The 25,806-nt window shown below is 33.9% G+C and overlaps 1 protein-coding gene and 2 long non-coding RNA genes across 3 annotated transcripts; 1 reads left to right on the plus strand and 2 right to left on the minus strand.

Moving 5' to 3' along the window:
• Positions 1–5,304: 5,304 nt before the first annotated feature.
• On the minus strand, positions 5,305–6,203 carry LOC123721708. The gene is made up of 4 exons (XR_006756288.1): positions 6,175–6,203; positions 5,992–6,072; positions 5,463–5,513; positions 5,305–5,376 (listed from the first exon to the last, which is right to left on the minus strand). It is a non-coding gene; the product is annotated as an uncharacterized LOC123721708 (long non-coding RNA).
• Positions 6,204–6,367: 164 nt separating this feature from the next.
• On the minus strand, positions 6,368–6,800 carry LOC106715373. Its single transcript, XR_001357207.2, has 3 exons — positions 6,758–6,800; positions 6,603–6,677; positions 6,368–6,472 (listed from the first exon to the last, which is right to left on the minus strand). It is a non-coding gene; the product is annotated as an uncharacterized LOC106715373 (long non-coding RNA).
• Positions 6,801–11,233: 4,433 nt separating this feature from the next.
• On the plus strand, positions 11,234–11,704 carry LOC123721735 (histone-lysine N-methyltransferase SETMAR-like). The gene has a single exon (XM_045681366.1). It carries the CDS (start codon positions 11,234–11,236, stop codon positions 11,702–11,704), a length of 471 nt encoding a protein of 156 aa, XP_045537322.1.
• The last annotated feature ends 14,102 nt before the right edge of the window (positions 11,705–25,806 follow it).

The following is a 25,806-nucleotide window of genomic DNA, read 5'->3' on the forward strand; positions in this document are numbered from 1 at the left end:
CGCGCCCGGCACGCTCGCTCTGTTATTTGCCGACTGTATTTCGCTTAAACCGTCTTGATACTTGAAATATTTTTTTCAGATTTTTAAATACTGTCCAATAATCCTAATGCAGTACAAGTGTCATTTACAACTGGCTGTCAATTTTTTTAGTGTTGTAGATTAAGATATGTCATATTTGAACACACGGATACAATGCATAGATTATTAATTTGAAATAAAAATGAATGAGACATAAACATCCTGTTCATTAATATTTTATTACAAGGAAACTTACTTTATTACGAATCAATTTAAAGTTACATACGACGGAAATACTAAGACATGTATTGAAATATTCTAACATAGCCATTAACAACACTCACCAACAATCGATATGTTAATATTACAACAGACACTTCGATAGCCACGTCATAAAAACAAAAACGCATAAAAAGAATATAAAAAGGTTCACAAGGTAACTAGAGCAGATCTTGTACGAAGCTAGACCCGTGCTCTAAACTCCTGTTCCTCTATTCTTGTCTGTATTTTGTGATGACAGGCGACACGACACATAACATTGTCGGTCGGGTAAAGCCATACAAACATAGAAATATGTTTCTATACTCAAATAGCAAAGGCTTTTTTTTCATTAATCTAATTTCTAAATGGACGATTGCGAAAATTTGAATAAATTTGTAGATGGTTGCCACATACTCCACAGCACATGAACGGAACTGAATGAAATTTGGAACTTGGCAGATTATGTCTGAAAAAAGTAATAGGCCATTTTAACTTCAACGCAGGTGTGGACGATAACTATGATTTTTTTTATACTTTGATTATTTTATAGTATATATACTCAATGCTTATTTCGTTCCATCGCCATAACAGTAACGTGAAAGCTTCGATACACTTAACCCGATATCGACAGCAGCAATCTTCCCGGTGTTATCTGACGAAATGGCGGGGTCACCTATCGAGACGCTAATTGAGATAGTTCAGTTTAAAACACTGGCCAGTCAGCAGAGGTCTGTAAATTGGTCGTTTATGGTGAAAGTCTAGACCATCATAGCTCTATATGGAAATGTCAGAGTTCAGTTCGGCTCCCGATATTAACTTCGTGTTATGGTGTGGCCGCGGTGGGGCGCTGCGGGCCGCTGGCCGGTGTAGTAGCACTCCTATTACGGCAAATTCATTTGGTGCGGTTTGTTAATATTTCACTCACAATCGAATTGTATTATAACTTTGAAGTAAGCATGGCCATCTGTTTCGATGACCATTTTGGGACACTGTACGTAAAATATGAAGACTTCAAACGTTATTAGACTTAGTAATTAAATTTGATATGTCTAAAAGACTTCAAGTTGCAAGCTGTTGAGTACATGTTTAAAAAATTATTTTAGTTAAAATCTTTTTTTAATAAATTAAATTTAATAGGTAAGTACCATTTTATCGGTACGATTTAAACATTCTACCAATTCTAATATTACCAATAAAATTACTTTAAAAAATTAAATCCTTTAAATTATGCGTAACGCAATATATAATATTTATAGCATATTAATAAGTCGTTTACTGTCGAAAGAGAAGCCAGTATTTGTAAATTAATAAACATTAATTGCACCATAAATTGACAAAATTAATAATTTCCGACAAAAAACAACTATTTGCTATATAAATGAACAAAAAGAACGGACATCGAGAAAAATTCCGCATGCACGAACTGACCGTGAGAAGGAATTATTGCAAATTATTACCAAGGCAATGCGATAATCTACTAAAATACAAAATTAAAATTTAAGCAATTTAGATGGGATTATCACGTATTTATGTTCATTTACCGTATATAATTGACATTCAATTCAAAAGATATTGATATATTGCAATACAGACCGTACAAAATGATGCAGTGTTCAGACAACCTGATTTACGCACACCACTCTATTTGCGATGTCTCGCCTACTCTATATAGCACGATTACCTTTTTGGAAATGTTAATCTTTGCATTTGAACAGTCATTACTCTTGTCACGTCATAAAATATGATAGCCGTACCTACCGAAATCGTATACCAAAATAACATTTTAGACTATACACTAAAATCAGGAAAAAACATTGCAGCTAACATTTCATTGATTTATTGCTTTTTTATTACACAAGAGCAACATCCTATGCATTAAATTTAAGTAACATTTTTAATTACAAAGACCTTTACAACCCCGAATGCCAAGGCTATGCGCCATTATTATTAGCAATGAGCAATTCAGTAAGCAGCTAAACTTTCATTCATCTTTGTACGAGTGACTACAACGACCAGTTTATATGGCGCTCTATAAAATTTCAAATTCTCTGTCTAACTGACATCGGCTATTCAAATGTGATAGGTTCAAAGGGTCAGAATAAATTGGCGTGTCGGTAACACTATTATTACGGCAAAGTCGTTAACTATAAACGAGAATAAAATAACGAGACCACAAGCTGGGAGGTCAATTAAAATGGGATTTTTTGTCGCTGTGTACGTGATGATTGATTCTATCACACGGTTTAAAGATACCTTTGTACAAATTTGATTTTAATTGATATAATTATTATTTGCTTTTAAATACAAATAGTAATCTTAGAGTTATTAAATGGAAGGCTTACTTAATACAAATTACAACAACTGATAAAAGGAAACACCAATCGCAATAGTAATTAAAAGCTTTTGTGGAATTTTTCATCATAAAGCTGTTCTACAACAATGGAAAAAGTTTGTTTATTATTAAAAAATATCTAAAGTTTCTTATGATTTTGGGGATATTTTTTTTATTTTTAACACTTTTACAGCCAATTTAAATAAAACAGCCACAACGTTATAAATTGTATAAAACATAATATAATATTTACCAAGTAAGATTCTAAGAAAATGTGTCAAAATTTGTCAACTTTGCGAAGCAATTTGTTTCTATTGGGCCGATTTTTCGGAAGACCTATCTGCCCAGCAGGAAAGACCCAGCTATTTCGATTTATATGAAAATTAATTCAAATACCATCTTTTTAGAGGTAAACATTTTATAGCCAGTTCTTAAAAGAATGCATACCTATTGTATCAATAGTCTTGAAACAAAGAACACTGTACCTATTGCCTATAGTTTAAGTCCTAATAGTTTAATTGCAAAGTACGCTATTCTGTCTAGGAACAGATTAGATAAGTATCTGCGCTCAGGAGGTCATTTAAGTGTTTCACGTTTTACTAAAGTATTCATCTGGCTTGCGTAAGTTGACCTATATTTACAACAACATATTCTGTAAAAACTGTTAAAAGAGAGTTGTTAAATCATACCCGTAACTTTGAAAAAATCTAATTTAGCTGTTATTTATTAAAAAAAAAAATTATGTTAATATTAAATTACAGGACATTTTTTAACCGTGTAGGCTTACTAGGTTATATCATATATCTTAATCCTAGACAATCTATGATTTACATTAACTAGGCACATGACCAAAATATTGCCGTATACTGAACATACATTTTCAATTTTCATGATCAAGAAGGGGGTGACAATGGAGATGACGGCAGATAGATTCATTTGGAGTACGGAAACCTGGTGCACCGAACCTACGTAGGTGGGACAAGGTCAAGGAAATGATGACTGAACATAAATTTTTGCCGTAGAACGTTTGAATGAGAAGTTACAAAAACTTTTTTAAGCTTGTTATTAAACGCATAATAATCTGTATATAGTATTGTATTATCTGTGGATATAATACACAAATTAATATTAAAATAATAAATAATTTTATTGTAACATTGCAATGTTCATATACGAGATGGTATATTGTAAGCTTGAATACATTAACCTTCTCTGATTTATCAATAGAAAAATACAACATAACATATATTTTATCAACCCTGTTAATCTTTTAATAAGTACCATAATTATTTAATACAATAGAAAAAAATCAAGGTTGATTTTTGAACAGATGTTAGTTGAAGCAAAATGATCAGAATCTAAGCGTCAAAACAGCATTCAAGTTAATTTTTAAAAGTTGACTCGACGAGCCAGAGGTCAAATGGTTTAAATAATAGTTCTTGTACAAGTAATTGATCGGTTTAATTTGTTCTTTGTTTGATTTAGTGAGCTCTCTGACATTGTTTCGACAGACGATGTGTCATAGTGCGGCCTTCACTTGTTTAATATGTGTTAAATGTTACTCTCTTAAATTAAATGACCGTACATATTTGTTTACGGGTTGGCTTAATGTGATTTTCCATTACCGACATACCTGTAGTATATTACTATCTCTATTATTTTTAAATAGAATGAAAGAGGTGGCAGTATGCCTTGTACATGTGTGTCACCAGTGGCAGCCTACAGTTATAAGTAACACTGCATAGTATGGTAATTTTCAGATATTTTGACTGCTCGAAACTTCGCGCGAGTCACAAGAGAGCACTTTATGGTATAGCGGGATGCGGGAGAAGGATGTAGCCGTAGTACGTATACGTAGGATGTCCTTGAGCGTCAATTGAAACGAACTATATACATCTTTATTTTTATCAAAAGGAAATTAATGTGAAGTATTTCATTGAATTTGAAATAAAAAGATAAGAAAGAATTAGAACCGTTTCTTCATTACTTTGGGAATTTTATTTTAAACCAATATAAATTTTCTTTACTGTTCCCACTAAAAGTATTGCGTTCCACCACTTCTCCTAAAAATAACAAGTTCGTAAGTATAAATCTAACAGAGTCTAAAGACAAAAGTGTGAATACAAATATAATTACATACCCTCATTTAAAATTTGCAAAATCTTATGAAAGTTACCACTTTTTGCTGAAGTAACTGATCTTAAATCACCTGTATTTTCTGTGGCGCTGTCGTCGCATTCTAAATAAAAATATATTTATCTATTTATCACGAACTGTTGGATATTTACAATTCAATATCAATTTTAATTGATTATAAATAATTGTTCGCACTTACTGAGACCATATTTCATTCCTGTTATCGATAAGTAATTCACACTGTTACTATTATCATTAAGAAACTAACACAAATAAATTAATTCATTTTAAATTATAATTTGAAAACTAACTAGCTTTTAAAATTTTGTAGTCTTAAGTCTTAAAATTAAAATTAGGTAAGCGTTAACTCTTTGGAATACTAATTTTAACTAATTTAAGTTTAAAATAAAATAATTACCTAATGCTAAACAAAGATCTTTCTTAAGAGATGGGTGCCTGTCCTCGCCATCTCTTTTGACTGTTAAAAATATAAGCGACACATAAATAATATACGAATATTGAAAAAGTATTTTTACCCTACCTCTAGCTAAACTTACCTTCTTTGTCATATTCTTCTAATATTTTTTTCAGTTCACCCAAAGAAATTAGCGTTTGATCTGGATCTGCAGCTATGTTTTAAATAATATTTAGTTTGTGCTCTTTGAATCCTAGATGGCGCTGCTTTGTAAAATATATCTACTGATACTATACTCACCCCCAAAGTTATTATTATTAATGAAACTATTCCCGACTTTGTAGTTAATATCTGGAAGTAAAATCGATATTGACTTATTTTTGCTGTGAATTTATTAATATATTTACTGAAAAACAATGCACTTTTTTATCAGTTATTAAATAGTTATTAATCGTTCACTTACTTAGTTTTATAAACATAGCTGTCGCCTGCGACTCCGTCCGCGCGGAATTTAGAAAAAGGTCATAAGTAGCCTATGTGTTCTTCCAGACTATGTTCTACATATGTGCCAAATTTCATTAAGATCCGTTAAGCCGTCCATCCAAACATTCGCATTTATAATATTAGTAAGAAGTAAGATATTTCAGGTTGAAGGTAAAATAAAATTATTTTTTAGTTTATTAGAATCGATGGTTGATGCCTATTTTGAAAAACACTGATAACTTCTTAATTTATGTTTTTGATCTTAAGCCTGTAGTGATTGAGTCAAAAGGAAGTTCAGAAATTTCATATATTTTAAGTTAGTTATTAGAGTGTATATTAAAAATACCTTTTATTGTTGTCATACTGGCAACTGAGTTCGTTGTTAGCCTAGACGGAGTTAATGCCATGACGTTTGGCGTACTTACATCTGTATAAATATTAAAGTAATTTAATTTTAACAAATAACATATCAAAGTAGTATTATGCTTTCTTACATGGATGCACTTAAATAAAAAAGGCTTAAAATTACCAGATACTGGGTTTAACTGCGCTGTAAATAAAACAGTTAACTAAGGTATAAGCATATTTACTAAGAAATTCTTAGTAACTTAATGAAGATATTAGTAACGCTAGACGCCGTCAAATAGAAACATTTAATATCTGCCTACCCCCCCTGGATCTTAGGCGTGAATGTTATGGTTTAAAAAAAAACTTACGAATTAAAGCAGCAGGTACTCGAACATATTTTGTCTTAGGCGACGCTACAATCTGACCTTTGTTGCCATCTATTTCAAATTGCAGTTCGATCTCGCGATTTGGAAACTGTTCTAGAACAAATTTTCATTTGCTGTCGTAAGTAATATTTTTTTTTAATATTGTAAGGTGGCTAATGAGCAAGACATCGGTTTAATGGATTTTTAGATAGTTTTAATGGACTATTAGTAGAAGTAAAGTTACCTGATAGTTTTTTAATTGGTTTCATGTATTTTTGAAGTACACTTTCTAGTTTCTGTCTATTGAATACTTTATCACCTGTGTAACAAACATGAAAGTAAGTTTTTAATTATTGTCAAATCCTTTTCGTTGAGTGCATCTGCAGTATTATAAATTACCATTAAAGTAATTGTGTGCTTTGCAAGAACAGATTACTAAGAAAATAACGTAGCAAATAGGCATATTTTTATGGCAGTGTACGAACTACTATTTTTCTACATTTTGTTATATAAAACAAATATAAAATAAAGCAGTCTCAATGATTAGATTCTAAAATGGTTTGCAATAAATCTTGATAAAAATAATGTTTTTGCGAGTGAAATGTTTCTTTTATATTTTTGTGTATAAGGAAATATTGGCTTAGAATTATGTTATTATTATTTCTTAAGCATGGTACCAAGATTTTATAAGGCACTTACGTAAACACAACGCCAAAAATACGTAAATAATGTTCTTGTTTTCTACTTTATTTCGAAACACATAAGATTGATTGTTTTAAGTGTGAAAATTGCTTTACACTGTTAAGTTGCTATAATTAAAGGAGTCAATTTTGCTTCTATAAACTAAATTTAAAACCTAATTACTAATTAATCAGCCATTAGAATTATAGATGCTATAAACTGTTAACGTTTCCAAATAACTACTAGATGAATTAAATGAGATCTGATCCGGTTTTACGTAATAGCAAGACTGATCGAATAGTTACGCGGAGAGCAATAAAACACAAATCACTTCATTAGAGAGAATCTAATCACAGTCATTCCATTTAAGGTATTTTGTTAATCATCTAAATTGTAATTAACTACGAAATATTACTGATAAAGTAATAATATTTTATGACTTGTTGATACAATGTTATAGATTGTAAAATGTGGTTGAAGCCTATTGATACTCAATATTTTTGTTGTTAAATATTTTACTACGCGTATTGAAATTCTACTTAATTACCGTATTACATTTTTTTATAGGAGAAGGGGGCAAACGAGCAACGGACCGAAAGTTATTTGATCCGACGCCCATGGACATCCGCAACGCCAATGGAATCGCAAATGCGTTGCCGGACTTTGAGGAAGGTATACGCTCTTTTCTTGAAGGTCCCATAAGGTCATAAGTATATTAGACAGTTTCAATACGAAAAAAAGTATTCTGTTATGTTTAGTATTGCCAACTTAAAATATTAGACTTAGTTTAGTTTGCAGGAGTGCACCGAAAGTTGGCAGCAGAAGATCAATTTTTGATAACTCTTTGAGAGCCCCCAAATTATGTTTCTTAGTCAATGATAATGCTGTTATTAAGTATATAAATAATATTGTTGGTACAAAAATGTTTTAACTTGAAGGGAAATGGAAGCAATTCTGCAACAGTACTTTAAACAGAGGCTTAAATATCTGATAACAATACCGAGATGTAGAATACGATTGTTAGATATTCACGAGGCTTGACCTCGGAAAGATGATGGCGCTGATGTCACCTTGATTATCTGTACGTTGTAGATCGCCTACAGTCTAATGTAAATCGATAACCTTTTAATGCTTAAGATAACAGAACATGGGAACATATTTTGAACTCTATTCTTAGACGCCTACGGGATAGCATTACAAGCAATTGTTAATGTGTAACCAGAATCGACAAGCTAGCGTTAGTTCTATCTCCCTGTATAATTTAATATCATCTGCTTACATAAATATAAGACAGAAACCGCTACACGCAGTCCGATGTATTGGCTATCGCTTTTATGGCAGTATAGACTCTGTCAAATGTGTATCCTTTCTAAAAATTAAATTGCTGTAAAATTTCACTGAGTAAGGCTTTACACAACAAATAATTTTGAAATATATGGAAAAGGATGATAATGGTTGCCATAATGAGGCGCGGAACAACGTTTTAAATAAAATATTAGCATTTCTAGTATACATTTTAACAATGGTAGACGTCAGTAACAGCAACATCTGTTGCACGGATTGGCCGGCTCGCCCGGTAAAATACCACGACCACACAGAAGACAGGCGTGAAGTGGAAGTAATTCAGCGTTTCGCCTGATGAGTGTGGTGTCAGAGGCCTAATCTTAGTCCTCTTTCCCTTCCCACCCAAAACCAAAAAGGATGGAAAGGGGAGGTGGATTGGATGGAGAAGGAGATGCATAGAAAGGTTAAATATTCTCTTTTTGTGCGTCTCTTCCTTCGTAGATTGAGGGTAGGCAACGCATCTGCAATTGCGAATGTCTATGGGCAGCGGTCGCTTCGCCATTTCGGCGAATTCATGTGGCCGCTTGCTCGTTTGCCACCTTGTAATATAAAAAACTCAATTAAGCTTAGTCCTGCTCTAACTTTCCTATCACTCATCATTAAATCATCTTTACATCGAAATGTGTCAAGAGCGAGGTCGTGTGCTACGTAATATTAAATTTAACAAGGGGATCGATAAACTTTATTGCGGAACAGAAATTATAGTTCTCGTGAATCGCGATAGTTGTTCTTAGTACAAAACGTACCTAATATTGTTCTTATCGTCGCATACGGGGGACAATCGTGAAAGTGCCACCATGTGCAAACCATTCAGAGCTAATTTGTATTAATTTAGACCAGTTATATGATAAAATTCTCCTGATATCTCATTGCATTCGAAAATGTCTTCGAAATCAGGTGTTGGTTAAAATTAATAATTTAGGACCATATTATTTTTTTATATAGCTATTAGCTTTGTGATGTTTAAAATAATTGGTTTCAACTACATATCTGGTAACATTTTGTTATTCTGATATTGTATTAGAAGGTTTCGTAATTTTCATAACAATAATTATATCATACAAAAACAGGTAATGCAATTTTATCTTAGAAAAACTTTATTTCTTAAACAACTATTGAAATTCAACGCATCGTCGTGAACTAATTAAGTTAGATTTCTATGCAAATTTAATGTCACCAGTTACGGTACGTTCAGGACCACTAACGAAGTGCGCTATTAATGTTAAAATGAACTGATACGCGAAATATACGATATTCAGTTAGTTTCGGAGACTACAACTTCTGTATAAAATATATCGTCAACACTGTCATCTTTGACAAAACAGAGATAACAATGTTTTAAAAGGGAATCTTGATCTCAGAAACCCAAGATAAGACACATTCATTACTCGAACATTTTTCTTGTTTTTAGTTGGGTATTAATGGCATTACAGTAGCCAGTAAATTTGTAAATTAATTTTATCATCATAATTAGGCAGGGTTCGTCCACTGCTGAACGTAAGCCTCCCCCATCGAATGCCACAATGCCTGGTCATGTGCCGCCAGCATCCAGTGCACTCCCGCAACCTTGACAAGGTCATCGGTCTATGTAATAAGGTTGCCAAATTTCAAGGTGTGGTTGGAGTTCAATGGTTAACTATTTTTAGTAAGACGTTGTAGGCTTAGAATTATTACCATAACTACACTTACTCGTACGTCACAGGTTTCCGAACTTTCTGAATGGACATATGGACATATGTTTTTTAATACACGAGTAACTCTTGAATAACTTTGACTCGAAATTTTGCTATCAATAAAATCGAAAATAATAGTTTTCTTATTATTTGTTATCTACATTATTATTATACATATCTACATAAATGTGTTAGTTTCGTTTTTAATAGAAATAATGTCAACAAAGTCATGTCGAGCGCGTTTATATACGCAAATGGAGAGCACGATCAACAATCTCGGGGCCTAATTATATGTATCTAAGCCGTACTGTAATGTTTTTATGAGAAAATTATACTGGAACACTAAATTTTCCGCGTTAAATCGCTACCCGTCAACACGTATTATGTGACATCAGATAACACCTAGATATAAAGACGTAAACACATCTTTAATACTCACTTAGACTTCGAGAATATTCAAAGCGATCTATAGAATAGTAGTTAGCCTTTTATACGAAATTCAAATTGGTCCTTCGGAGCCAACGCGTCGCCTCAGTGCTTTTTTGTTCTATCGACCAAATTGACCGAAAATGGACTTTAAATGTAGTATCGTAAAGATTTAAATTTCAGTCTTGTTGGTAAAGGAAGATTAGGAAGTTTTTGTTTCTAAAACTACAAAAAAACATTTAAATTTTACGTATGACACGACACTGCAATGAATTTTTTGTGCTTATTTGTTCTAAGTCCAGTGTTTGTTTTATATCCTACATCGTTATAAAAATTCAGTGCTTGTGTGTTCTATGTCCAATGAATTGACCAATCACAGCCCACGACGCCATGTCCGCCATTTTGTTTGATTGTCATTGTTTCCGAAGTCATCACTGAGACCACTTAGTCGCTCCCGGAAAAAATAAAAAAAAACATATCAATCGTTGTGTGTTTGTGCCAGAATTGTTTCAAAGAAGTGATAAACAATGTCTGCAACTAGTCGCAAAAATAAATATAAGAAGATGCAGCTCCGAACTGAGCAGTGAGTACTTTTTAACCTTCTCTCAATCCCGTTATGAATTGGATACAGGGTGTTGTTTTTAATAACTGAGAACCATTTCTGCTAACTTGTACACTTTTACCCATCCCTCAAAGGGAGAGGGAGGGTCCGAAAGATGCACGTCGCTCTGGTCGCCCTGTTACGGATAAAATGGATGCTATTTTTGAAAAAGTGGAGCAAGATTGGCATATCAGTAGTTACGACGTAGCTGAAGAACTGGGAATTGAACACAAAACAGTTTTGGCGCATTTGAAAGAAAATGGGTACACAAAAAAGCTCGATATTTGGGTACCTCACGAGCTCTCTGAAAGAAACCTAATGAACCGTGTACTCATTTGTGATTCTTTATTACGACGTAATGAGACCGAACCATTTTTGAAGAAATTGATAACCGGTGATGAAAAGTGGATCACGTACGACAAGAACGTGCGAAAAAGTTCATGGTCCAAGGCCGGTCAGGCTTCACAGACTGTGGCGAAACCCGGGTTAACTCGCAACAAGGTGATGCTGTGTGTGTGGTGGGATTGGAAGGGCATTATTCATTATGAGCTGTTACCACCAGACAGGACCATCGATTCAGAACTACTGCGAACAACTGATAAGATTAAAGCAAGAAGTTGAGAGAAAGCGGCCGGAATTAATCAATAGAAGGGGTGTGGTTTTTCATCATGATAACGCTAGACCTCACACATATTTAACCACTCAGCAAAAATTAAGAGAGTTTGGCTGGGAGGTGTTAATGCATCCGCCGTATAGTCCTGACCTGGCACCTTCAGATTTCCACCTGTTTCGGTCTCTTCAGAATTCTTTAGGCAGTGTCAGGTTAACATCACGAGAGGACTGCCAAAACTATTTGACGCAGTTTTTTGATCAGAAGCCCCAAAATTTCTATAGCAATGGAGTCATGTCCCTACCTATAAGATGGCAAAAAGTTAAAAATGTTTTGAATTTTCATATAAAATGCGAAAAAACTTTTTCCCCAACCTATTATAAGTTCTTTTTCGATTTTCAAATAAACCTAAACAGTGTATGATTAAATTGTAAATCAGAGGCGCTTGTCTAATACAATAAGTGCCCATCTGAGATCATCAATACCTTTAATTATTGTAATAGCACTTTTGAGTTTTATCTTTGACATCCCTATCTTTGATTTCAAAGATAGAACTCAAAAGTGATTTTATAATTTTAAAGGTATTAGGCAGGTCATAAGTACAATATTCATTTATCATTAAAAAAATCCCTCAAAAAATTTTTTTTTCTTTTGAAAACCTTAAAATGGTGTCGGTTTAGGGATTTCGCGCATTTCGCAACTATAATTCAAACTAGTGGCCGCAGCGACCACAAACTAGAGGCAGATCTTTGCTGCACAGTGCGAGACATTCCTATAAAAGTCTGATCGCTGCGGTCACTACGGCAAAGTCGTAGTAAACTAGTGCACGAAATCCCTTAATACTATTATACTCATAAAAACAATTAATAAACGTATTGTTATAGTAAGAGAGAGAGTTATGATATTGAATGTTAGTTTGACAGCTAAAAAAAATAAACATCCTATATATACTTTTGGCACATAGAACAAACAAGCACGCAAAAATGGAACAATAACTTTGGCCTATCTCTTATGTGATAATGTTCTAACTCCATATTCGTAATAACATTTGTGCATGTTTGTTCTATCTCCAAATATAAACTGTGAAATAAGGTATAATTCATAACCATCCCTACATGAGAATTATAAAAATCTATTGATTGGTAACTATTTTACTAAGAAAGACTTTCGAATCTAAAAACAAATGCTTTTTTTTTAAATGGAGATAAAAACGTGTCTACTGGAAAAAGTAACCGTTGGTAGATAGAACAAATAAGCACTGAGGCGACGAACGGTCGGGTATTAAGTAGGCAATAGGCTGTCCGTTTTGGTACCAACGGTGCATAGCAATCGACACCATGTAAGTCTAGCCAGTGGCTACACTCGCCCCATTAGACACTACTTCCTTAACAAAAGAGGCTCCGAGTATCCCATTCTAACAATTGTATGAGCTATTTACCTTATCTGTAGTAAGCCGCAATCACACTCGCTCCTAGTGAATAGAGCGCCTTTTAATCTTTGATACTTTATAATCGAATCTAAATCATATTTCATATAAATATCCTATTTATTAGAAAAACATTTGACGTGGGACATGTTCAAAACATTTTAGTCTTTTATACGTGTTAGGCACATTGTTGTGAAATTTACGTACAGTGTTTATGGTCGCTTTCGATGATATGTGGCTAATAAAATCTACTGCTTTATAAATTGTTTATCGTTATTTATAGACAGCAAATAAGACTTTTTACTTGACGTTGCAGTGTATCCCGTGTACATCTCGTTGAAAATATTTTTTAAGTATGAAGTTGTTACGGTCGGCGTATAGAGCAGTATCAGCGGTGTCGGTAGGAGCGGCGCACCCGCGGGTAACTGCGTTATAACAGTGATAGCCGGCGCGTGATGTGACCATAGCGGGGGACCATCGCCGCACGCTCGATGCCTAGACGCGCACCAAACCCTACCCGACGATCCTCAATCTTATCTGCTAGCCTAGTCACGATGCATTGCATTTCATTACCACTATGTAACGATGAAGCATCTCGTAATAAGTAAGTATGTAGTATGTCCAATGTCTGTATTGCTTATCTTTTATACTTAGATGTTCCCGTAGAAATTTAAGACTGGCTTAGGTGGAATTTTCAAGGAAAACAAAATTTTAAGCTATTAAATTCTGTGATTAAGTTCTGTGACAAACTAAATATAAACAAAATGCGTATATTCCGCGTAATGATTTATCATTGTTTACTAAACCTTTTGCGTATTATGAAATGGTTATATAGAAGCACAAATTGCGTTTACGTAAGGTCCCCGGCGCGTGCTGGTAATCCCGGTATAGTGAACAGAAGTGTCCGCGCGTCTCGTAAGCGAGTCGTGACATAAGGACTGCGGGCGGCCGTAATCTCGAATAAATTGCGTACACTTAGCGACTCTTTATAGACCTTTTAAGGTAGAAAATTTAAGATGATAATCGACACGTTTATAATTAAGATCCCTCGATTGTGAACTCGTGACGTATTGTGGGTGTGGACGGTTCCGCTTCCGAGGTCACGGGTGGTCTCCATCCCCAATTTTGGTACGCTACTGACTTTTTCTAAAAACAGTACATATGTAACTAACTCGCCTCACTCATTGCGACTTTTTGTTCATCTAACCAATTTCGGATTCTACTTTTAAAGACATCGGTAATAAAGTGCGACGAATAGAGGCTAAGTTTACGTAAATGTTTAACAAAAAGTCAAAGAGCTATTCGCCAGATAAAGAAAAAGGTATGGTTCTGATTCTATACTGAGATGTTAAAGTCGAATTCACTTTATAAAAAACTAGAAATGTTTAGCTCGATACCGTACGGTGCTAGTACGATAGCGTCGTGTGTGGCTTACAATACTTTAAATAATATACGAGCTCTGGACGATCCTCATATCTCAACGGGAAGTATTTTGCATGCGGCCACTACCTATCTTTTGGAATGATCTCAAAACGGGAGCAAACTGTTATTGAAAAGCTTTTGTTTCTACTTTGAACGATCAAAAGTCAATCTAATTCTGTAAGCACCAAAGTCTAAGATTCTATAAAGATGAAGGAAGATAAGTTATTTTATTATGTATGAAAGCGTACCAAACGCATAATTTATCGTAAATGCATAATTGCGGATCAGTAGTACGGAAGAGCATCTTTGTAGTGCGTAGGTAATGTCATATATTACGCGGTGCGCACATGTTGATTTTGGCCGAAACACCGTCTTAAAGCAGAGTCCGTTAATGCGTTTTTAACTGCACGTTACATACGAAAAACATCGATCGATGAAGTCACTTTTTATTCACAACAACATGTTATAAAAAATCGATTTTTGATCATCTTTTCTTGCTTATTTTGGTAGATTGAATCGTTCATTTTGTCACTAAAGCCTTTTTTAGATACAATGAAATTTAAACACCATTAACAACAAACTGTATATGGGAGCTTTGTCTTTATTATGAGGACTTAATTCACATAAAAACTATATAATTACTTTACTTTTACAACCACAGTTAATAATTGACTTTTCCTTTTCATTTGTCGATTAATTAATTTTACAAAACTTATTTGACTTTTCAGTTATTAAAACAGTTTTTCTTATAGTCTTTATTTTAATACGAGTCTATAGAGATATTACTTTAAATTCGGGCTATAGATTTAAAAAAAATAGTAAAGTAATATGATAGAATAGTAACCAGTAATATACAGATGCACAAAGCGACCTTTAGTTTTATTATACCTATCGCAGTAAAGTATAATAAAATACTATGCAAAGCTGATCATTGGTAGGATGTTTGAATCACATTAGTCTGTTATCACTTAATAGGTTGGAGCTCTGCAGATTGTTACGTGCTGGGTCACAAAACATTTATTTAAATGTCGAAGAGATCTTTACTAACATTATGAAGAGGAAAAACTTGATTGTTTGTTTGACTGCATTAAATAAGCTCAGAAACTACTGAACCGATTTAAAAAAATATTTTACTGTTGTATTATCACAAGTTTTTAAAGAATTTGTCTTTTCATTTTTTTTTTATAAAGTTACTTTGTAATATATTTTTAGACATGTTGTGACAGTGAAAACACACGGTACGAAAAACTATGTAACCGTATGTGCACCAACTGGACATATTTTTAAAGTATTAGAATTGGCGTAGCTGCTACGTAATACTCTTTTAATACTGTGTTCCATAAATCTATGTCATGCACAAGAATAGCACATGAAAAATTGTGCAAAAGGTAATTTACTTATAAGTACTGTGTTATATTAAAATGTGTTCATAATTTGAAAATTACAAACGTCGACTTGAAGCTTTCATGTAGAAGCACGTGTCTATTATTCAACAAATTAAAGATGTCTCGGAACAGTTGAGTCGCAGCTTTCGTGCGCAGCGCTACGCCTAGATCACGTATTCTACCTCTCTCCTCCAATTAGCATTTCGACGAGGCGTCAGTGAAGTAATTTTTGCTCACCAGTCGCACGAGCTAAGGCAATTATTAAAACACGCTCTTAATCCTTTTAGTACACCCTAGTGAAGCAAATCTCTTAATTTTATAGTTCCACTTTAACATACATATGTATAACCATTAACTTAATGTAATTTGCTAGTACTAAGCTCTTAATTCGTCTGAGCATATCTGATAAGATTATACCTTTGATCTTTGGCGTCATCTAGATAGGATGTTCTTAAATAACCTCAGTTTAGTACATTAAAATTGATATAACTAACGAAATACCACATGAAAATGTGTAAAAATATTTTTTTCGGAACCTATTTTTTTCCCAATGCGAAAAGGTTAACGAGCACTTGTTTACTGTCGAATACAAAGAATGTGACAAATTACATAAAGTAAATTAAAACAGAAATAGAGATTTCGTTTTCACCATTTGTCTAAATTAAAGTGTAATTGCAAAAAGTTTGGTATTTCTAAAGAATTTAAAGTTTAACATGCATATTTATTCTTCACAAAATAACGACGCATTAGATAATAAATGAACGTCAACCCTGGCATACCAAAGTATAAAACTTAAGTATTGCTTTTCCGCGCTTTAATTAGAAAACGGAGGTACCAATAATGTGTTTTATTGATACATTTGATTGCGGATACAGGTCTTAAAACAAGTTGCTATCTCTAATTGAACCGGCTTCAAAAGAAGCTGTTTCATTGAATTACACAAGCGCACTAATCGGCAACAAGAACGACCTTGCGAAATAATCGAGATTATAATTACGTTACTCTACAATTTGCAGGAATTTGATCGACTTTGTAGATAAAAATGAAATCATATAAAATTATTTAACAGTTCCTTAATTTGGTGAATCGACTGTCAATGCCAATAATAATTGTTTCGTTTTGTTTTTTTACATTTTTACTAATGTGAAAATGTATTTCATGGTCTTCGCAGTTTTTTGTTGTTACATGAAGATAATAGAGATAAGTCCACATTTCCAATATCAGCATTAAACACAACACATGATGAAGTTATGAACAAATGAAGTTATTAATACTGTAATGGCAGGTACGCTGTAACGTAATAAGTCCCTCGCACCTTCGTCAAAGCAGATTAGTTTCTATATTTTTAGATATTAATATTTCATGCATCTGATAAAGAATAGAATAAAGTAAAAATATTATGTTATACTAAACATATCAAATATTTAATAAAAGTCTATCACAGTCCCTGGATCTCGTGGATTAAGCCCCCGTTATAAGCTTTTGTATTGCGCATTAAAAAGTGTTCATAAAGAACAAATACACTTCCATGTACATGTTGTCCATGTACTGTTCATACGGCAATGCTTTAAAACGACAGCGAATGGAATTTCAAGTGATTTTAAAGCGTTCGTCGCTCGACAGCCCCCAACGCCAAGTTTTAACGCAGCGTTAAAAAAGCGCTCATGTGAATGAAGGCTAAATCATATTCATGTAGCGTACAAATCACTTTATTTTATTTATTTAAAACTATTATTTAAAAATAATTAGATAACAAGTGTATCAATTGAATTAAAATCTACATTTAAACAAGTACGTAGGTACATATAGTAACGGAGAATATAAAAAAAATATGTTTTAGATAGATTATATTTCAAATAGTTAACGTAACTTGTACTGTGATTAAGCTAGACAAACGAAGCGGAGGCATCAGGCACTTTAAAGCAAATCTATTTTAATTTATGCTCCATTTCCCGCCATTAAATACGTCCGCAGAGACAGTACAGGCGTGCTCGAAATGCTTTAACTTTAAATTACATTACATTAATTTTCATCTTATTATCTTAAATCGTTCAGTTAATAACATCGAAGTATAATAAGTTATATAGACCAAGGAATGTCGATATGAATTTCCTAAACCACGATTCATTTCGTGTCGATATTACAATTTTTAATTAAAAATGCAAATTTTAGGTAACCTATTTGGTTAGATATTTCTGGATATGTAGTGGATAAAAACAAAAGCATAATTCCCTGGACAATCAATATTGTATCATTAATAAAGTGGAAATATAAAATGATAAGAATTTTCCTTTTGTATGGGGTTGTACCGCACCTGCCGATAGACGTTGCGCTCCCGTTAACGGACCACACTGTCAATACTTCTTCGTAAACTGTGTTTCCTGTAATAGTTGATGTTAAAGCTGCTCCGGAGAAAGTAAATAGCATCGCAATACGTCGGGATTGTTTATAACGATCAAAATTAGTATGAATATTGCAATTCGCAACGTAGAATTGATTATAGAATAAAATAGCTTCATTCGTGTTAAGAATCAAAGATTAGTCGTCGTTTAGATCTATTTCTAATTTAGTTTTTATTCCAGATGTTTAAAAAATCATAATCAATAGCTGAGAACAATAATGCTCGCTATCCATTATCATAAAGTCTTGCCGAGCTTATTATATATATATGTATGCTGTTTATTACAACAGAACTATGTGTTCTTTAGTGTGATTGATTTGGTACAACTTTTTACCGAGTTGCCTACCCATTCTTTATGGCAATTGATAAGATAGCAATTGCTTTTCCATCTGTAATAATGGAGCGAAGTATAATTGTCATCAGTTACCTGCGGATAGCTTGTCATAAACGTCATTTTTATGTCAGTTTCCATCGGTATACGTAATTGGACCTCCGGGGCTCTCATCAAGGCGTTAGCGGCAAACTTCCGTAAGTCATGTGTCAGTTGTGAAGGAAGAATGTCATAAAAATATGAATTACGAAGGTTTTTATGTCGCTATACTAAAACTGAATCGGAATTGTTTGAATTTATGATGTCTAACAAGTATTACAACTTGAAATCAATCGATTTTTTTGTATTTACATCTTTCGTTTATAGCAGTTGTTTTTTGTATATAAAGAGCACGTAGTGAAAAATTATTATATCTGTTAGGTGAATATAGTTAACAACAAGATCATAAACTAATTATAGCTTATGTTTTTTATTGAAATTACATACTTCGATTGATACACTTTACTTGATTTCAGACAACTCTATGTTCTAGGTTAAATGCTAAAGTGTAGTTTCATCACCAAAGTAAAAGACAATTTTCACTTGTCCTGTAACTGTTTGAGGATACACTGGCTTACAAAATGTTAGCGTAGCGGCTGCGATAAATTAAACCGTGGAAAGCTTCGATGGGCCGTTTGTGGTATAAACATGGACACGGAGAACCGTCAATGTTTATTTCAACCTAATGTCAAACATGACTTGGGGCGTCACAAGATTAGGTTCTAGTTAAAGTATTTTTCCATTGATACCATTCCAACCTAGTGTGATTTTTTCTACGTGGATTTAAAATGGTACAAAAGCATAACTTACCATCTTTGTCATTATTCTTGAAAAATGAAATGACAGTGTAACTGGCCTTATAAATTTAGTATGTGTAAATAATGATTTACATGTAAAATAAAATAGTAGTTCCATTTAGGAACAGCCATGCGATTGGGAGCGAGCGATTTAACCCCGGTGTGGGCATTAGCGCAGCCTCGAGCGAGAAGATACGACGGCGCGCGGACATTTACGTCGGCTTAATTATCATTGCCCAGCGCCCAGAGCCTAGCGCCCAGCGCCGTTACGTCAGTGCCACGATACCTACGAATGAGCTTTCTCAATTGTCCACGCTGTTCACCGGGAATATATTGATATCGCACTAACGCCGTTATCGATGCCAAAGTTTATCGCTTCTTGAGCGAATAGGTTTAGTGGTTCATATCTAACGGTTTCAATGTATTCGAATCAACGTCCGTTTCATTTTCTTAACCATTTTCCTTTACCCCTAATATAAGACTTTTTTTTAATTAAAATGCCTTTTAAGTGCAGTAAGATGGTTAACATAAAAAATATGTTAACCATTTAATGAGTTTTAATAATACAGAAAAAAACTTGTGAAATGAGGAGTAAATGCAATAAAAAGAGCCTTTAATCAAGAATAGAATGAGACTCTTCGATTGTTTTGGTTAGTTTTTTATTTAAAATTAGATAAACAACACACTTCAGCGTTTTTGACGTGACGAGTGTCTAAAAGAAGAATTAAACAGTATATTGGATAGTAAAACTGAACAATATATACACAAATCAAACAGGATATCCAGCTCAACGAGCATAGCTGTATAGTGCAGATCATTTGCATGGCGCGCCGAACTGTTGTTGCGTGTTGACGCCCACGGTCCGTGCCCCGTGCCTATGCTGTACCGTGCAATGTGCAATCGTTCGACGTATCGGCATCGCATTAAACCTTGTAAGCCCGCTACAATGCGGATTTCTACACGCTTCGTAAAAAAAACACCTTTTTTCGTTGAATGCTCGCCGTCATGCGAATATTCTTGTCGCAATTTATTTCTAAACGATGATTTTTCTCGATCTGCTCCATATAGTGTTGCAGATAGTTCACACGATACGAGATTTCAAATAGACACTATGACTTAAATAAAGATAAGCCGTAATATATCGATACTACGTTTGCCTTTTAACAGAATAAATAAAAGCATTGTTTTATCTAATTATTATCTTTGGTCAGTTCTTCAATCAGCAGTATTTGTTGATACTACAGTCCTTCTGTTGCTTGCGCCATAACCTTTGATTTTCTTACGTTGTACAATAACTATAGTTATTACTGGCAACACCTTACATAGATTGTGGAAAACAAACATATTCATTCTGTATTCCTTCAAATACTAAATATTTAGATGCGCAGAATAGTCTAACGAAACTTGTCCGATCTTAAAGTTGATCTTGTGTGAATTTCGGATTACTTCGCACTAATTAACTGCATTAATAACTTAATCTAGATCTGATTAGTGTGCAACTAATTAGGTGTGTGGAAGTGCGTTGACATTCTTGGCTCGTGATCGGTCGATGGGTAAGTCGATCGCATCGTCTATCGACACCCGATACCGCGGATCGCCTGTCGCACGTCGACGGCGACGATACTGCACGGGGCCTTGGAATCGCGCTTACGGAATACGCGTCTCATGCGTATCAGGTTTTAACATTCTTCAGAAATATGTGTGAGTAGTCTTGAAACACTATAGAATTTTAACCCAAAACATTTAGGATACTGACATCTAGTAGTAAAGCGGTGACTAAAAGATTGATCAGAATGGGAAATCTATACTTAGTAGTAGAGCCACCTGATCAATACCAGCTAATCTTTCATAGGAAATACATCAAAATTTACTGCCTACACATGATACTGTCGGCTTTGTCAGCTAAACTAATTGTATAACTATGTTTTTACTTAAACGTAATAAATGAACAACACTCTGATACGCAAAGATCAAAGTTTTTAATAATAAAATTTCCACATAATATAATTATTTTTGTTTTGATCAAATAACATGTCACTATAAAATGCAAATACCTTCCTAGTATGTAAAACAAGTTCTCGGTGTCGTCCCTTGTAATTACGTTATAGTATGGACCACGCCTAATCAATATGATACACGTAATTGGTCTATCTAATGGCAATCGCGGAAGCTTGATATCGGCGCAGTATGACATCAGATGTAACTACCTACCTACACGAGACACCGAGCTGTATAAATAATTAAATCAACAAATCGAATGACAATCAATAATGTTGCTCTGCATATTTTTAATCAAAGATCCTCGGACATACTTATTTTTTTTTTCTAAAAGATTACTTTTGTTTGTACATTGATTTAGAAAAAAAAATTCAATCTAAAAACTAAATTAGTTTGTAAGTACATGAATTTTTTAGACGCAGCTTAAAGTTGTTATTATAAATATACATTAAAATCGTCTTGACATTTGTATAATTAATGAGTCAGTAATATTTCTGTGATTTTAAAATTGATCTTAGAAATTATACTTATTTTGTTGGCTTTCAATTTAGTCGTATCCGACATGTGTAATATAAACTGCATAATTGCGATAGATGTATGCCATAACAGTGCGAAATGGAAATCCGCTATTACATCCTACCCCTCTGGGTCAAGGGCGTGAGAGATATTCACATTTGTAACACTGCAATGTATACAATTTAATTTTATCATATAATTTAGGTAACTCGATGAGAAAATTAAAGAAATGGAGTCCTAGCTTAAGCTTAAATCCTTAATCATCACACTTTAATTATTTTTTTTCATTTTATCTACTAATCTCATTAGCCGCATTTTTTATTGAGAACCTTCTTTGTCCTGGCTATCTATTTAAAAAAAAACCTCGGATTCAGACGTTTTTGCGGTGAAGGATAATAATATGAAAATATTCATAAGGATAGGAGAGTAAGCGGCAACGACGACTAGGATTCAAAGTCAGCTGTAAAACTTCTTTTCGAATTACGCGAATCAAACGGATGTAGTGATGTTATGTATCAATCATTGTAACGGATGGAGGAAGGTGAAATGAGGCAGTACATCTGGAGTTGCGGACGCTTACGACACTGTTTTACATCCGGTGCAGATAGTGTCTATTAGCTGTGTTTATGAGAAAATATCTTCTTCAAAGCGAACTTATGTGATGCGAAATTCATTACTTTCAACTTTATCAAACATTCAAGGTGTTATTGAATTAAATTGGTAATCTTTACTAATTAAAATTATTGTTTTTCTAAGAAATAGCGTATTAGTAACATTATAGTTTAATATTTCATACATTGGGTACCCTCACGATAACTGTCCTAAGAAAGTTTTCAAAACAATGGAAACAAATCAAAAAGTCACCACGGCCCATGTAATTAGAAATGCGCCGATTTGTTTAAACCCGAATGTGTGTACAACGAATGTATTAAGTTGCGAGAAATATCTTAAGTCCTCAACAATTTTCTCTCTCTTAACTCTACACTGTTAACTCTTAAATGCGTGAGTTTGGTAGTTAGTGTATTTAACATTGAACGAAATTAATCAAAACTGTTTATATTATTTGAATATGGAAGGAATCAAAATCCATTAGCGCAAAAAACGTCAAGTCATGTTAAGTGTCATGATGTGATTACAAAAGTGGCAAAGTGGCACAGTAAATGCAGCAGTGCGCGGACAAAGGGCCGGTTGCACGAAGGTTCGGGCGGCGGCATTAGCCGGTGTGATAACGGCGAGGCTTATCACCGCGCCCGCGTCCACCGCGCAGTCGCCACATTCACTCCGAATGTAGTCTCACCACCACCTCTTAGTACTTGGCCCGTTGTTAATAAATGTGCCATATTTTTAAGACGGGATTTTAGTTAGTTGTTTAATCAAATTGGTTTCATAGACAATTTTATAACCCTCATATAATGAATTTAAAAAGTAACTTAAGAAAAGTTAATGGCATAGTAACATTAATTGTATAAAACGCGCCTTTGTTAAAGATGCAGAGAGAAACATACAAACTTAAGAATAAATAAACCGAAATCAAGAATCACACAACAGCAAATAGTTACAATAAGTAATTTAAACTTAGTCAACGGTTTATGAGATATGTAGAAATTAATTTATTTCAGCTTAGACTTAAGTTTTTTCGGATGGATTTAACTTTTAAATTTTAAATTTAGTTTATTAAGTTATTGTTACGATTATTCCATAAAATAATTCCAATAGCAAAACACACATTCGATATCAAATTAATTATTGAATTAACAAACACTTGAAATGAAAATTAACAAAAGTATTAAGAAAGATTCAGTAAGCTACACAAGCAGAGATCATGCGATGCTTGAAGCTGGAGTCAAGGAGAGCGGCCGGCGCCGGCCACGCCCGCCCCCCGCCCGCGCCCCTCGCCCCCGCCCGCGCACGCCATGCCGGCTGCACAAACACATCGATACACTCAATTGTTATTCGCTCTATATCCTGCTTTTGCTATGCCATTATCGGTCATAAATGCTGTATTTAATAGCATCACTCGTCCGCTAATCATACACTCCTCAAAGCAGAAGCTTGTTCCAATATATGTATTACACAATTTTAATTTGTAATTTAAAATTCTAAAAACTAATCATGTGTGAAAGATAAATGCCAATCAATTGTATCACTTGGAATTTTTAATAGATCATAAATAAATGAGTAAATGATAAACGGATAACGAATCACTCAGAGACAAGCAGATATCCGCAATTGTTTCGCAGTAATTTACACATTAATTATTAAATCAGATCACATTCTGATCATTACGGATCTGTTTTGTGCTCGATCACAACGATAGATACCTTTCCGGCTGACCAAAGCGGATACTTATTAAAATTAATTAATTCACTAATTAATATACGGTTATTACTAAACTGTGAAGAAGGACGATGGAATATTAAAAAAAAAAAACAAAACGAAATTGTAAACAATTATTTGGCGAACAATAACTCTTCATAACTTTTATGGTGGTTATTATACATCGCCTTTAAAGACAACACATGACCTTAATTACACCATAAATCTTCGCCAGAGGTACGACATCAGCTTTCCCAAATTTGTTCTGCCCTAACAAAAACAAGCGGAATCTTTTTCATCTTCACCACTTCAACAAACAATTAGTATAAAATAACCATAATTTTTGCGGACGGTGGCGATACATTTCGGTTCGCCGTATAAAAATTAAGCCGTAAAAGTTAACGATACGATCTCACCAAAAAACTTAAGGTCCACTGAACATAATTTATAATATTATATTTATTTGTTGCAGAAGAAAAACCGTCGAAAGGGGCGCGAGGCATGGTGAGTCGTGAATCGACATTCGAGCTGTCAAAATACTGAGCCTCGGACCCGTTGGGCTCTTTGTGACGGTAATGATTATTATTTTTCAAGTTTAATTTCGGCGCAGCGGCGGCCGGCTGACCTTTTCACTCAAACGTTATTTTATTTTATTTCAGAGTCGGTTATCATCAAACGTCGATCTGGAATGGTGGCAGTGTCGGCGGGGAAAACGAGGCTGTTACATCCGTTCTCTAAGGTCTTTGGCGACCACGCCTAGCTAAAATGGTTGCAATGCCTACAACTAGACTATAATACACGCTACTGCGCATTCGAAGCCGTTCATTTGGAGCTACTAATCTGCGAATATCGAACGCTAGCTCTAAATATAGCGCGACCACTTTTTATTTCATATAGCAACATTCTCAATAAACGATTATTTCGTAAAAACGATGGTGAATGAAAAAGGAAAGATTATGAACATATTGTAATAACATCTGGTATACCTTTTCCCATTAGAGGTAGAAAAATATTTGTAACGAGTATGAAATATGTATGACATATGTATCAAATTAATGCTGGTAGGAAAATATTTGTTGCGTGCAATTTTGTTTGGACCAATTTTCTTTTTATAGCATCACAGAATTACGAAGTTTTTGTTAGTTTTTTGCAATAACATTTTGTGGTGTTAACTGATAAACTTTATCGATTTACAAATAATAATTGCCTTTACAAACGTTTAATTTATAAAATAAATTGTTAACAATGTGATCAAAAATTGATATGAGTGAAATATCTTTAAAGATGTGTCCAACGCCATATAAGTTAATATCAAATATAATTTGCAGTCGAAAATGTCATATCCAATTTTAAACGCTTCGTAACTTTGCGGAGATGTGAGCCAGATATCGCCTCGGGTGGACTTGATTGACGGGTTTTAATGATTTCGATGCGTTACTGTAATACATACGAATACGACTAATAAAAAAAAACTTTTCTATT

This window comes from Papilio machaon, chromosome 15 (genome assembly GCF_912999745.1).
Source record: "Papilio machaon chromosome 15, ilPapMach1.1, whole genome shotgun sequence".
Taxonomy (NCBI): Eukaryota; Metazoa; Arthropoda; class Insecta; order Lepidoptera; family Papilionidae; genus Papilio; species Papilio machaon.

Excerpts from the sequence above, each read along its gene's own strand:
- LOC123721735 (XM_045681366.1), top strand. The coding sequence starts at position 11,234 with ATGGATGCTATTTTTGAAAAAGTGGAGCAAGATTGGCATATCAGTAGT.